Source organism: Oryza brachyantha, chromosome 5, assembly GCF_000231095.2.
Source record: "Oryza brachyantha chromosome 5, ObraRS2, whole genome shotgun sequence".
In the NCBI taxonomy this organism is placed as follows: Eukaryota; Viridiplantae; Streptophyta; class Magnoliopsida; order Poales; family Poaceae; genus Oryza; species Oryza brachyantha.
In genome coordinates, this window is record NC_023167.2 from 4454539 (window position 1) to 4469569 (window position 15031).

The 15031-nt window shown below is 37.7% G+C and overlaps 1 protein-coding gene across 1 annotated transcript; it reads right to left on the minus strand.

Annotated features, from left to right (window-relative positions):
- Positions 1–5424: 5424 nt before the first annotated feature.
- LOC102721554 lies at positions 5425–14226 on the minus strand. The gene is made up of 4 exons (XM_006655023.2): positions 14201–14226; positions 13727–14081; positions 5658–7861; positions 5425–5580 (listed from the first exon to the last, which is right to left on the minus strand). The coding sequence occupies exons 1-3, from the start codon at positions 14224–14226 to the stop codon at positions 5921–5923; spliced, it is 2322 nt and encodes a 773-aa protein (XP_006655086.1). The 3' UTR covers positions 5425–5580; positions 5658–5920.
- Positions 14227–15031: the final 805 nt, after the last annotated feature.

Sequence of the window (15031 nt, forward strand, 5' to 3'; positions counted from 1 at the left end):
AGCTCTTCAGACATGTCCAATATATCTGATGTATATTATACATTGTAAGTTTGCAATAGTACTCCCTCCATCTTCGGATGAAAGACATAATTATTTATCTAGATTCATATTAGCTAGAATCTCATATCCTTCCTTTTGAGTTACAATACAAAACGAATCTAACTAGAGATATTTACGATATAAAACGAATGAAGTATTATTTGATCGAGGGATCGCTAGTGTTCATGGCATGCAGTCCTTGCTTGTTTGACTAGCTAGCTAGTGCGGTCCATGGAATTAAGGCCAGTCCTTGTGTTGAGTAGTGCAGTCCACGAAATTAAAGGCCAACAGAATTTCGGTTCGATGGCAGGAATATTAACGGTTTCCAAATTTTTTTAAAAAAAATATCATATCAAATATTTGAACACTTAAATAAACCGTTAAATATATATGAATATTAAAATTAATTACACAGTTATAGGGGAAATCATGAGACGAATCTTTTAGGCCTAATTAGGACATGATTAGTCATAAGTACTGCAGTAACCAATATGTGCTAATGATGGATTAATTAGACTTAAAAAATTCGTCTTACGATTTCCAGGCGGAATTTGAAATTTGTTTTATAATTAGACTATGTTTAATACTTTAAATATATGTCAAAAATCTAATGTTATATTTTTGCAAAACGTTTTTACAATCTTAACGAGGCCTTACCATCAATATGTGGGCACGCAAAGAAAAACACTCTCAGCGACCTGTATGCATGTGCTCTTTCAATTCACGCCCGTTTCACCACCAGAAGAGGGCGATGTATATACACCAAATTATTATTTTATTATGCTGAGTTTGACTCCTTCGGGGAGTTAATTTGATTCATTCACTCGTCTTTTCATTTTCATTTACGCTTATAAGCCAAAATTAAATTTTAAACCTTAAATTTAAATTTAATTTTGACATTTTTTTCATAATGCAACTTTTGCATCTACACAGCGTATTGGACAGACAGAGAACATGTACACATTTCTTCTTTAACTAATTGACGTGATTCTCCTTTTCTCCTCTAATCTCACGTACAGATCTACATGTATTCAAAGAAGAAGATATTGACTTTAACTCTAAAGACTACAAAATATTTACTTATGTTCATAGTGTAAGATCATAGTCATGATCTATTTTGTGATGAACAATGGGCTTGTAAATTGATAGATTTAGTTTGGAAACAGTTATTGTGTTGGTGTGAGTGTGTGTGACTAATATGGGTCAGGTTGCGATATCTGTGCCCGGAAGCGGTTGGTTTGTCTCTATATGTGCAGGTGACTTGAAGTCAACTATGGCTGTTAAGGACCATGACTAGGTTAAGGGAGAAACCGAGGTCTAGATGGTCAGGATGGACCATGACTAGGTTCAGAGAGGAACTGAGATCTGGATGGTCGGGATGCCATGTGACATGGTTGGACTGGAGTCGTGATTCTCAGAGGTCAATATCGGTCACCGGCGGTGGGATCGTGACTAAGCTCAGGGAGGAGCTGAGGTCCGGACGATCAAGGATGCCGGGTGACGATGTTGAGTACGAGATGGCACATGGTGGAGGAACACCGTGTGGGATGGAGTCGTAACGGGCTTCACATGTTGCATGTGTAAGCATCGGAAAAATCGCGAATTAAATCGAATCAAGATCAGATGAGAAAAAGCGAAAAGGAGTTGGTCGGGACTGTAGCCGTGCGGGTTACTGTAGCCTAGATTACCGTAGCGCAATCGGATTACTGTAGCGCTGGTTCGGTTACTGTGGCGCCGGTTCGGTTACTGTAGCGTGGAAGATAAAATCGAATTGCAGTTGGAGATAGTTTTGGAGAGATGAGTCTTACTAGGATATGTAGTCTGATTCCTAGTCCGAGATAGATTTTGTAGGTACCGAGGGGTATGTCCCCAGGGTGCTTTGGAGATTTAGAATTAGAAAATTAGAGTTGAAATAGTTGTTGATTCTAGATCAACAATTTTGAGAGGAGCGTTGTTGGTGCGCTTTATAAATTCTAGTTGATGCAATAAAGTCAAGTTCATTCAATCTATGTCTTCGACTTTCATCTACTAGTAATTTTCTGGATTTCGATAATCTGATCGGCGGCACAGGAGCGGCGAGATAAAAGTAGCGGTGGCATAGGAGCGAGGCGATCAAGATATTCTTCGACAGAGGTAATCTTTTGTTCCGCGAAAGATTTTTGGGTTTTGGTTTTCTCTACCATTCACCCTCTCTGGTAGGTCTGTTTAACACTGTTTCGATCCTACACATAGCAGTTGATAAAGTTAACTTTCATTGGTAAACATAGCGCATCAAATAGTCTGATGCATGCAAAGCCGTTGATCTCCTTGCTGCTTGCTAGCTTCCCAACTGTAGAAGGTTAGCTCACCAAGTTGGCATGAAAATGCCTTGAAATTAAAAGAGAAAAAAACACCGAAATAATACATCTTAATCCCATCCACATTTTGTATATGCCACTTGTGTAATGATGTTAGGCCTGATACTTATTAGGTATCGTTGGTATTGATGGTTGGCGGTGACAACCAGATAGGGTCAATGCTCAAATACAATAATGGCTAGCGCAAGAGCTTCTCAAGCATGCCGGAGCGATCTTGGTGTCAGTTATTACTAATAGGTTATCGGTTAATATCATCCTAGAATCAATTGGTACCAAACGAGTATCAGTTGGTACTAGTGTGGTATCAGATCTGACATCGATAAGGTATCATGTTTGCTAACTCACGGAAACTATTTCATTCTGAAACAAGATACCGTACTATATCAAACCCTAGAATACATAAAATTTAAAAATCTATATTCGGTCTACACATAGAGAAGAAAATGACAAATCTCCCGTCCTTTTTAAATAACTACCATGCTAAATTTTGTTAAAAGTTCTCATAACTATAATTTGACCATTACTAGGTACTGCTCCGTAGAGCACTAATTAGTCTCACACTCCCTCAAAAAAACAAGAACTTATCTTTATATCATCGATATAAAATGCATTAATTTACTTTGGCATGCAGTAAGATCAATTGTAAACATTTTTGACAATTGAAATATACCCAAGCTAGGATGAGCTTTTAATTTCAAATATATAAGAGTTATTCCGTTAGGTGATGTGCCTGGAGATAAATGGCAACAGGCCTTGCTTGCCCTGAAAAGTGAAAGGCGGCAGGTGTCTGTGCTCAAGCTGAAAAATGCAGGTAGCGACCTTCATGCATAAAAAGTTACAAACATTTTGAAGCATTAATTTTAGCTCCAATCATCAACGATATATAGGATGAACTACACAATTAAAGCATGAACTGGAATTTCAGAGCTGCGTCTCAAAAGCCACCGTCCAGAGATCATCAGTGTTCTGCCGCCGACGCTCACCGTCGTCTTCTTTCCCCATCACCGGCGATGGCACGGAAGTCGATGACAACCGGACGACAGCGAACGGGACATGGATTGATCAATGTAGCTCATGAAAATGTGCCCGGGAAAGTATTTTCATCACTTGGTTAGATGTCTACCTGTTTCTTGTGTGTCATCTAAACCATCATTTTAAAAAAAATAAATAAAAAGATAGATATATCCAGAAACAAGTTCACACATTCGGCTTATGTAAGTTTTAACAAAAATAACAAATTTAACTTTGAGCGTGTGCATACTAATTTCAGTTTAATTTATTATTTGTGCTACAACTTATAAAGGTAACAAGTTGAATTTAAAATTATATGTTTGTGGAGTAATATATCTTGTATTAATTTATCTTGTCAAATTTTTAAAAAAATTTTAAGAACTATTTAGATGTGTCATGTATAAAAGAAATGGATATCCAACCCGAGTGATAAAAAATCATCTCTCACTGATGCAACACTACTTACACATCAAAAAAAGGCTCCTATACTACAATGGATGGCCACTGGACAAAGATTGATCAGTGATTTTGTACTAGTGGACCTGCTGGTCCTGCCAATTCGCATGCAAGTTAGTTTCCTCTCCCTTTCAGCTTTCACAACCCAAGGGAACTCAAAAGGCTCCCATGGATGATGACCACCTTAATTTGATTTCACAGCATTATTCATGATGGCAAGATAGCACAAGTATTACTGTTGATGCAACTTGTGAAGCTGTACCATTAGAACAAGCTGTTTGATCTCAAGATTAACTAGCCTCGAACCCAGCTCAACTAGCTTTTCGAATCCGAGCTCTTCGTTACCTCCGTCTTGAAATGAAATAAGATCATTTTTCAGTTTTTTATCCAATAGTTTGACTTTCGTCTTATTTCAAATTTTTGTGATTAGTATTTTATTCTTACTAGATGATAAAGTATAAATAGTACTTTATGCATGACTAATTTTTTAAAGTTTTCTATAATTTTTTCAAATAAGATAAATGGTCAAACGTTAGACACGAAAAATAAAAAATGAATTTATTATTGGACGGAGGCAGTAGGATTTTTGTTGTACACCGCACTAGTGATGTAGGGGCAATAATATGGAAAATAAAACTGTTCATTCGTGTGGGTGTTGTAAATAACAAGATAATTTCATATCATATAGAAATATGAGACGAGGGTACTAGTGATACAGCGGCACTAGTGATTGTTTGATTTTTTTTTCACGTAAAAAGCCAAACCTCATATTTACAAATGAAAAATAATTTATGAATAAAATTTTTATATACATATTCTTAGCGATCTAAAAGTCAATGTTGGAAAATAAGCTTCTATAAAAAAAATTTTAAAATCAATTCTAAATTTAAGGCTAAAAATTTAAATTTTAAGTTATAAGTATAAACAAAAGTAAAAAGATAGAAAGGTTATTCACGAGAGAATCATGGTAGTGCACTCTTGATTACAGGTGATACAGGGTCATCCAGGCATGTGGCTAGATCACACACCCTGACAAAGGAGTATGCAATGGGTTCATAGTTATGGCTAGAGAATGACAGAAACGGGCCGACAGCTAACCAGGAGAACCACCAAAGTATTTTTTTTCTCAACTGTTGTAAAATGGTGAGAAGGAACTTAACAGATCACAATGCACATGCCAATCAATCTATCAAATGTCTGCAGTCTGCACACAAAGTATATTTTGCCAAAGCTATCCCAGTTCAAAAATGTTTCTAAGGTGGTGTTTAGATGAGAAAATTTTTAGGACAAGTGTCACGTCAAATGTTTGACCGGATGTCGGAAGGGGTTTTTGGACACGAATGAAAAAACGAATTTCACGGCTAGCCTGGAAACCGCGAGACGAATCTTTTGAGCCTAATTAATCCGTCATTAGCACATGTTGGTTACTGTAGCACTTATGGCTAATCATGGTCTAATTAGGCTCAAAAGATTCGTCTCAAAATTTCTTTCATAACTGTACAATTAGTTTTTTGATTTATCTATGTTTAATGATTTATTTAGATGTACAAAAATTCGATGTGATGTTTTTGGAGAAAAATTTTAGGAACTAAACAAGGCCTAAATCTCTGAACCTGAATATTTCAACACAAATTTCCTCCAGTTTTCTTTTACCGCATAACATAGTGTTCAGAGAAGGATATACCGCAGGTGTAATGGCGTCAGGGCATCAGGCAAGCTGCAAAATTCTGTAACCAAGTTACTATCAATAGAGTCAGAAAAAGTTTGCAATCTCATTAATTAGTCATTACTTACATGGAAATAGTAACTTGCCAACAGGATTCTCTTAAGAAACATGAGGGATCTAATGTAATGTAATGCTTGCTGCGTCAACACAAAATTAAGATTCTCCCAGATCAATTTAGTCATTTCTTGACAGCGCTCTGGTACAGCAAGCTGTGTCAAACAAAACCAGAACTATTTGTTTGTACCCTGTTCTGCAAACTTGACAAAAGTTGAGCCTTGACAATTGATTGGGACAAAAGGTAACCCGAGTGATTCATCTGATGGGTTACAACTTAAACCTTCCTGCCATCTTTAGTCTGACCAGACAAAATATTTCCACCCCTGCTTATCACAACAAATGGTATGCATGAATACTTAGGTGGATAATTGCCATCATCTGTGTTCTGTCTTGGCTCCAAAACATGCTTAGCCCCTGGGTGGAGCTTCACCGGACCAGACCTTGGAACACACCTGACACCAGAAGAAATGTTAGGACTATCAAAATGTGCTTTTGCTGTCTTCAAAAAAGTATCTCTTGACACAATGTCTACAGCTCTCGGGATCTCTGCAACTCCTCCGGTTATCTGATTTTGTTCCTTTCCAACAATTGTACCATCAGAAGAAGGATGAAATGGTATGTTTCCAGGACACGGATTGTGTGTCCAAGCTGAGTTGGCATGGTAAAATGATGGATGCTTCACATGTGGCATGAAGGTAGGCAAGAATGCTGTAGCAGACTGTGAATTTTGATCAGATCTTGTGTTGCGATTTCCTCGTAGAGGTGAAAATCCTGCAGGTGAATTTTGTCCACAATGGAAATATGAGAAGTTCCTCAACTTATCTTCGCATTCGATTCCATTCCCGGAGAAAACATCAACTCCAGGAAAACGATGATGTTTTAAATGATGCACTCTGCATCCAACATAATCATGGGTTGTGCTTGGAGCATCTACCTGAATATTGGAAAAACTTCGGGATTGCAGCGACAGAAAAGGGTGACCGTGTCGTGGCAACTCTAAGAAAATATTTGTAGTATGATGGCATCTGATGGAGGAGCTTGCATGCTCCTTTGCCGTATCACCGATGCATTTGCCTCCGGCTGTGGAGACTGTAAGATCTTTTCCCATCAAACGCATGGTATGTTGTGAGATAACGGCATGCTCATGTTGCACACTAATGCCAGAATGTAATCTGGGTTTCTTAGCATGTAACTGGTTTTGCCATGGACAAGAAGAAAATTCCCTCCCAGTATGGTGAATGTTTCCCAAATTCATATTGGTGTACCGATTCTGCGAAAACTGACCTGTGCACTGAATTGTGTGGTGAGGCAATATGTGAGGAGCCTTTCCATTCATAGTGCCATCTCCTCTTGAGTTCAATGGAAGACCAATCATTCCTCTGTCAGAAATGTTACTTATCTCATCAGGCAACAGTGAGGCTATTGATCTTGTGTTAATGATTCTCCACCGATCACAGCTATTAAGTTCACGCTGCAATCCCTGTGATTTGGAATGGAGGTCTTGATTGTGTTTAGGAGCAGCTTCTCTTACATCACTTGGTGTTTGGAGATCAGAAGTTGCACCCTCTGGATGGTCAAGATCTGTCACCTCTGAATCAGAAATGAATGTGCAATTGAAATCTGGAATACACAGGAGTGCGCGATTCAGATCAATCAAGTTAAGTGAGTCCTTTGCACTTCTAGATTCAGAAGTCCTTCTGTCATATATATCCCAATCTGATTGATTAGTCTTAAAGGAGGATTCCTTGTTCTTATGAGAACTAGTATTTGCAGCTCCTAATCTCTCAGCCTCACTAGAGTGATCTGAGTACACATTGCAGTGGTTTTGCAGTTGGGGTAACATGGAACTTGTCTTCTTTCTAATATGCATGTCTGAGAATGTAACATGCTTCCCCAACTTGCAGCTTAGCTCTATGGCTTCTGTCCCTTTCAAACTGCTGCATTTCTCCTTGTTGATTCTGAGAGTGACAGAGGATCGGCTTTTATGCTTTTTCAGAATGCTCTGCTTGGAGTGTACCATAGTAGAGTTTGCCAACTTGTGTGCATTAACCGTCTCTGTGCGACCAATGCCCCGTAGGGTTTTCTTCTTGAAATCTTCTGGTTTCCATATTTCAAAATCACACATCCTCGTATTCTCAATGTTGATATGTTTTTCTCTTTGATGTGCTTGACATGTCTGGGCAGAACAAGGAGGATGTAACTTGTTTACTGAAACCTGCAAAGATGCACGACCATGTGGGATAAGTTATACATGCATATTAAATAATTGTGACATAGTCACAAAATCTTTATATACGTTATCTATCACTGCATTATTACATATGCATAAATGAAAAACTGCAGAGACGAACAGACTTGGTCTTTTTGGTCACATAATTAGGTCAGTAAAGATTACGATGTTTTGGTCATTTGGTAAATCCCTTTTTAATTTTGTCCGAATTGCCTATTCACCTGAAAATTTACAGCGTAGTGCCATATTAATAACTAGGTTTTCTTACGCCATTTTCAGCAATACAGATTTAGAAGCTTAGTTCTGCTCGCCATAAAATGATAAAAACTAAGTGAGATCAATTTGAGTTAATTTTAAGAATGGACTAGGGCATGGAGTCATAAAAAATAACTGCTATAAATTTTCCCATTGTTTCATTAGGAAAAAATACTAACCGCCAAATGACCTTTTATTTACCTTATTTCTCAAACCCAGTATCTATTTCCTAGGACATTAACACTGAATAATTTATTAATTGCTTGTTATATTTCCCTGTGGGATGGATGTGTTCTAGGACTGCCAATAGAGAGAATAAATAATCAAGTTTGTGCTTGTGCAGGCCCAGAGATAGCAGTGTGTCAAAGAATGCTGTCCAGCCCAATACATGTTTTTTATGGGTATATGAATGCTCTTAAAAAAAACCAGTGACAAATATATATTTGTCAACGCTTTCAATAACACAATTTATACAAAACATTTGCTAAATCTGGGCGCTGTAATGTATGCACTACTGAATCTGATATGTATGCATGCCAGGATATCCACGTTGTGTTCGTGCTGTAAATACTGCATGTCCATACTCACAGTTGTTTCCATTAAATGCTTATTCTAATTTCCATTCAACAAGATATTTCTCAAGAATGTGCAAACCGACTGCTAACACTATTCATATTCTATCTAGTCAATTTTAACCCTGAATAAGTGTAGCAGGCATGCTGGGATTATTTTCCACATACTTTGCCATCATATAAACCCAAATTAGTATACAAAACATAGTAGCTTTGAAACTGAGACAAACCATAAGTAGCATGCCGTGTATCAACCTGATCCAATCGTGCATTGGGCATTGAGCTGATTTTCGGACTACCCAATCATGTTATATTGTGTGAAGATTTTTTTTGGCAAAATTTGCTACAGGGCATAAAAAAAACGTGTAATTAGCCGATGGACATCGTAAGATCACGAATTTGCTGCAGGGCACCACAAAAATATGGTAATTAGCTGGTAGACACTCCGGCAATTATTTTATTAATTTCAAAGTCAAAAATTTTAAAAATGACGAGATTGCCCTTGGTGGCCAACCCGTTATGCCGACTGGGTCCAGTCGAACCAGACCCAGTCGGTCTCGGCGCCGCACCCTAGCCTACAGGGTGACTGAGTAGGCGGCGGTGGCGGCAACCCAGCTGTGGTGAGGACAGCGGCGACCCGGCCACCGAGGTCAATCTCGTCATTTTTAAAATTTTTGACTTCAAAATTAATAAAATAATGACCGGAGTGTCTACCAGCTAATTACCATATTTTTGTGGTGCCCTACAGTAAATTCGCGATCTTACGGTGTCCACGAGCTAATTACACATTTTTTCGATGCCCTGTAGCAAATTTTGCCTTTTTTGGTTCATTAACCGGAACCTAGAAATATATAAACTGAGTAAGATTCAATCTTTGTTTCAATAAATATAGTAATAGTTGTCGATAGAATCCCACTAATACACCTCCTGAACAAACTCATAAAAACAAGCAAAGTTAGTTATTAGAATAAAAACTACGCAAACTCGATAATCTCCAACATTCAATCCACCTAATAATGATTAGAATAAAAACTACTGAAATTAGTGCAAAAGGATCCTACTCAAAACACAAAACTGGGGTAAACTCCAAGAAAGAGGCAATTAAGGACGAAAATTTTACTGAATAACCAGATTACCAACAGGGAAACACACCCAACGATGCACGGCAGTTTTCCTGTCACCTCCATTTCATATTGTAAAACTTTCTAACCTTACTTAAATTCATCAATTAATAAATATATATAATTTATATATATGTCTAGATTCATTAGCATCTTTATGAATCTATAAATCTATAAAATCTTACATTGTGAAACGAAGAAAATACTTCTTTGCCCATAGGCACGCTCATGGGTTATATTATCTACTGGATGGGTAAATGGGCCTGAGCATTGCGGAGCTCCACGTACTCTTTGCCCATTTAAATGCCCTAGCAACTAAAATGTGGGCTCGAAAAACAATTAAACCTATATATAAGCCAGAACTGGCCCATCACAACTCAATAGAGAGCACATGGCCCATCAACTCCATTGAACACCAAGCCATGTAACAAATAGGTTTGAGATTTGCATATTCGTGATAAAAACAAATAATTATGAGTGGTTCCAGAGGTCATTTGTGTAGTGGCGACAGTAGCATGGTCTAATACATACTACTAACCACAAATGTTTCTAGTTATATGTTCAAAAAGAATGTTGAACAAATAATGGTACAGAGACATCTTTTTGGATTATTATGTTGTTCATCTTCATGTGATAAATTCAAGTACTAGTTATATGCATTCATATTAGTGATAAAAAAATTAAACGTATTATGGTCCAAGAGTTTCACAAAACCACACTATCAACCAATTTAACTTGGTACTACAGCAAAATAAAATAATTAATATTAGATAGTTCTAACTTGTATATCATGTGTCAATAAACTTATAAATCTTGTATAATTCTAAATGTAATTTAATAATTCACAATTGGTCAAAAGTGTGGCGCCTTTATGAAGCTATATGACAACAATATATGTGGTTATTTGCTCAATACCAAAAACCCTATGTTTTTTTTTGAAATTGGGTCCATAATACCTATGCTTTTCTAAAATTTACATTATCTATTATAAAATTATCAATATCAAAATTTGTAAGAAAATATAATATTCATTTTTTGCATCTCAAACCTTAATACTTTTCATATATATTAGTGAGTTGAAGAATTCAAGTGTTTGATGGCAACATTATGTCTACTTGGAAACTCGTCGGCTTATAAGGCACAACAAAATTTGAGTTTTTTTAAAATTAGTCAGCCTTGCCATGAATTTGAACCGCCGATATTATAACTATGAAAGTTCTACCCCCAACTTATATTTGTTACTGCAGTTCTGTGTTTAGTCCTAAAACCAGAACACAAAAAGGCTCAACCGATCAGCACCTTCCTTTACATAAAAACAGGGAAAAGAGTTGTGCAAGTGTTATAGCAGGCCAGGTAGGTAGGGTTGAAAATAAAACGAATAGTTTCTGTCCGTTATAGAGAAAAACAAACAAATAAATACGAATACAATCGGGAGCGGATAATCTGTATCCCAATATACATCTTTTCGCTTTTGCTGGTGCTAAGCCAAAATTTAAATTTTTAACCTTAAATTCGAATTGATGTTGAGGTTTTCTCACCGTAGTTTATTTTCCAGCCTTAATTTTTAGATCGCTAAGAATAGACATATAAAAATTTTATTCACAAATTATTTTCTGTTTGCAAATATAATGTTTGACATCTTCCGCCAAACAAACGCACCCAACATTTGCTACTACTCCCTCCGTCCCATATAATATGGGATTTTTGTTGGTAACATTTGACTACTCGTCCTATTAAAAAATTGAAAATATTATTTATTTTGTTTATTATTATTTTTATTATTAAAAGTAGTTTAAGTATTACTTATAAATTTTTATATTTACACTAAATTTTTAAATAAGACAAAGGTTAAAAATTAGAAGTGAATAGTCAAAACCCCATATAATATGGGATGGAGGTAGGAGTAGCAAAAGCAGCTGAATGAGTTCACATTAAGGCCTTGTTTAGATCCTCAAATTTTTTTGCCACAAACATTACATTGAATCTTTAGAAACCTAAATAGCGCATTAAATATAGATGAAATGAAAAACTAATTACACAGTTATGAAATAAATCACGGGACGAATCTTTTAAGCCTAATTAAGCCATCATTAGCATATGTAGGTTACTATAGCACTTATGGATAATGACGGCTTAATTAGGCTCAAAAGATTCGTCTCGTGATTTATTTCATAACTGTGCAATTAGTTTTTCGTTTCATCTATATTTAATGTTCTATTTAGATTTCAAAAGATTCGATATGATATTTGTGAAAAAAAATTTAGGATCTAAACAAGGCCTTAAAAAAATTAAAAATAAAATAAAATAATGTTCAAAGCAAAGGCACGCATGCACACTAGTACCAATGAAGACTACGAATGCTACTTGTCAATTGTCATGTCCTACCAATATACACTGACATATGTCGTATCCATCAGTATATGCATGCAGCTAGCGCCACCGTAGTACGAGTCTTTAGAGCGTCCCTAACCGCTCGTACTAGAGACGAAGACTACGAAGACTACAGAACGGTCATCTTATCATCTATTTTTAGATGTCATCTATATTAGAAGAGAGAATTTTCATATTTAGATAATCTCTCTATCCTCTAAACAGATACAGAGAATGTCATATATAAATGATCTAGTGAAGTAGAAAGAGATATAAAGAATACAACAAGTTTAGATGATCATCCAAATGAAGATATAGATGACCAAATTTAGATGAGCTGTTAGGATGCTCTTAGTTCCCAAAAAATTTTTTCAAAAACATCGTCTCAAATCTTTGAACATATAAATGAAGTATTAAATATATAAAAACATTAAAACTAATTATATAGTTCTGGGAAAAATCGTGAGACGGAACTTTTAAAGCTAATTAATACATGATTAGTCATAAGTCCTACAGTAACCAACATAAACTAATGACAGATTAATTAGACTCAAAAGATTCTCGCGGTCGCCAGGCGAAATCTAAAATTTATTTTATAATTAAAATACGTTTAATACTTCCAATATACGATTGAACGTGTGGATCTGACGTCTCTCTCAAAAAAATTTTAGGAGGGCCTAATTCGATTACTCTCCACCGAGCGATCTACTCCTCTGCAGTCTGCACGTACTACTGTGAACCGTGGTATTTAATTCGAGTAAATATGTACAGTACTCAATTAAGCATGAATTTGAACCGTGGAGTAGTACTGTAATCAGGCATGAAATAATAATGACCTCAATTAAACATCTCAACGCAAGCTTCCAATTAGATACCACTCCAGCCGATACAAGAACTTTGCTCAGAATGATCAGATCATGCATTTCATTGCGTAAACCGTACCGGTGCGTACGTACTTAATTAGCAGCAAGTCAGAATTAATTAGCAGCAAGTTAATTGGCACTACGTGTTACATGAAATATAACGCTCTCCCCTAAGATAACATTATAGACATAAGTCATATATATAGCTACACATGTATATATATACTGATTCTCATTAATCAAACCATCCAGCCCATTAGCCTCGGATAGCACAAGTTTCAAGCTAACATGAATGATTAAATTTAGATTTGAAATCAAAATTTATCATTCTTTTATAGATGCTCTTAATTAATAGATGAATCTAGCCAGGAAAAACGAGTTGCCATATCAAACGAGGGAGTAGCTACCTAGTGTGCCCACTGCCAGCCCATCAGTATGTGAGTAACCCAAACATGAAAACAGCAACAATCAATCACTAATCCAGGATAGCTAGCTAGCTAATTAGTAGTAGTACTAGTAACTTTCTCTTGCTTCATAAAGCTAATCTAGAGATGGTAGGATCAGAAATGAAATTTCCACGAAAAGAAAAGTGTAGGAGCTTTAAAAAATGCACCGTGTCATAAAGTAAGGCTAATTAAGCTACAGATGATGACGTCACGGACCACATACCTTTGGAGCCTCCGGGGTAGAGGAGCTCAACGAGATCCCCTTCTTGATCTTCCGAAGGCCATCGTCTTCGTGAGACCTTGGTTTCTTCGGCTGGTTGTCCATGGCCGACGCTTCCTCGGTTTCAACGTCATCGTTGCCGCCGCCACCGCCGGCGGAGGCGGAGGCGAAGAGGTCGGAGACGGACCGCTTCTTCGTGGCCGGCGGCGCCGGGGCCGAACTCCTCACCGCGGCGTGTAGCTCGTCGACCCACCACCGGAACCTCCGGGCTGGCATCGGCGGGAAGACGTCGCCGGCGCCGACGAGCGGGTGCGGGTGCGGGGACGCCGCCGTGCCCCTCATGCTCGCCGCGTACTCCCTATTCACCATGTCAGTCAAGTCAACCACACCAACCCAGGAATCGAATCAACAAGAAACGGAGAAAAGCAAAGAAAACCCAAGCATCCGACCACAACACACAGCTAGCACTGCACACACCTGATGGAGAAGGAGGGCTGCGCCATGGATGGATGGATTGAACTCCAAGAATCCCCAGGAGGAGAAAGACGGCCGGCCGGCTACATGGAGATGAATGTAGAGAGAGAGTCGAGGAGAAGAGAGAGGAGCTTCGGGAGGTTGGAGGAGACAGGAAGTATATAAAGGTACAAAAATTTCGAAAAGGATGAGAAATGTGGGTTCGCTTTTTTTAATGTTTTCCCGCTCTTTGATTAGCCTTTTCTTTTGAGCTGCTGGTCGGCGGGGGACCCGTCGCCGTCGTCTTCGGCGGGCCGGTCGACGGCCGTGCAGCCTCCTGCATGCTACCGTGATTACAGACAAATAGGACAACGCGCTAAGAGCAACGCTAATAATATAGCCAACTTGCTAGCTACAAGATTTTTTATAGTTTTTTCTTAGCTCACTCATATACTAGTCAGCTCTTTATCATTAATATAGGACCCACATATCACTCTCACAGAGTTTCTTGGTTCCTGTGCTCAAGCTAGTTACAAGCTAACAGTCTGCTTACACTATCTCTCATCCACTCTCTGCTCCACATAAGCATATAGCCAGCTTATAGCCTGCTATTATACTTGCTCTACTGCGTTATGGTGTCCCTACCCCTGCCTGGGTCATCGGTCGGTGTGTGCACCAATTGCGTTCGGTTGAAAAAAATTTTGGAAGAAATGTCACGTCAACACGTATGGTCACATATTTGAAGTACTAAACGTAGTCTAATTATAAAATAAATTTTAGATTTCGCTTGAAAACCGCGAGATGAATCTTTTGAGTCTAATTAATCCAGCTTTGAGCACAACATAATAAACAACG

Excerpts from the sequence above, each read along its gene's own strand:
- LOC102721554 (XM_006655023.2), bottom strand. The coding sequence starts at position 14,226 with ATGGCGCAGCCCTCCTTCTCCATCAG. Across the intron at positions 14,082-14,200 it reads CAGCCCTCCTTCTCCATCAG|GGAGTACGCGGCGAGCATGA; the intron begins GTGTGTGCAGTG and ends CATGGTGAATAG. Across the intron at positions 7,862-13,726 it reads CTACCCCGGAGGCTCCAAAG|GTTTCAGTAAACAAGTTACA; the intron begins GTATGTGGTCCG and ends GCATCTTTGCAG.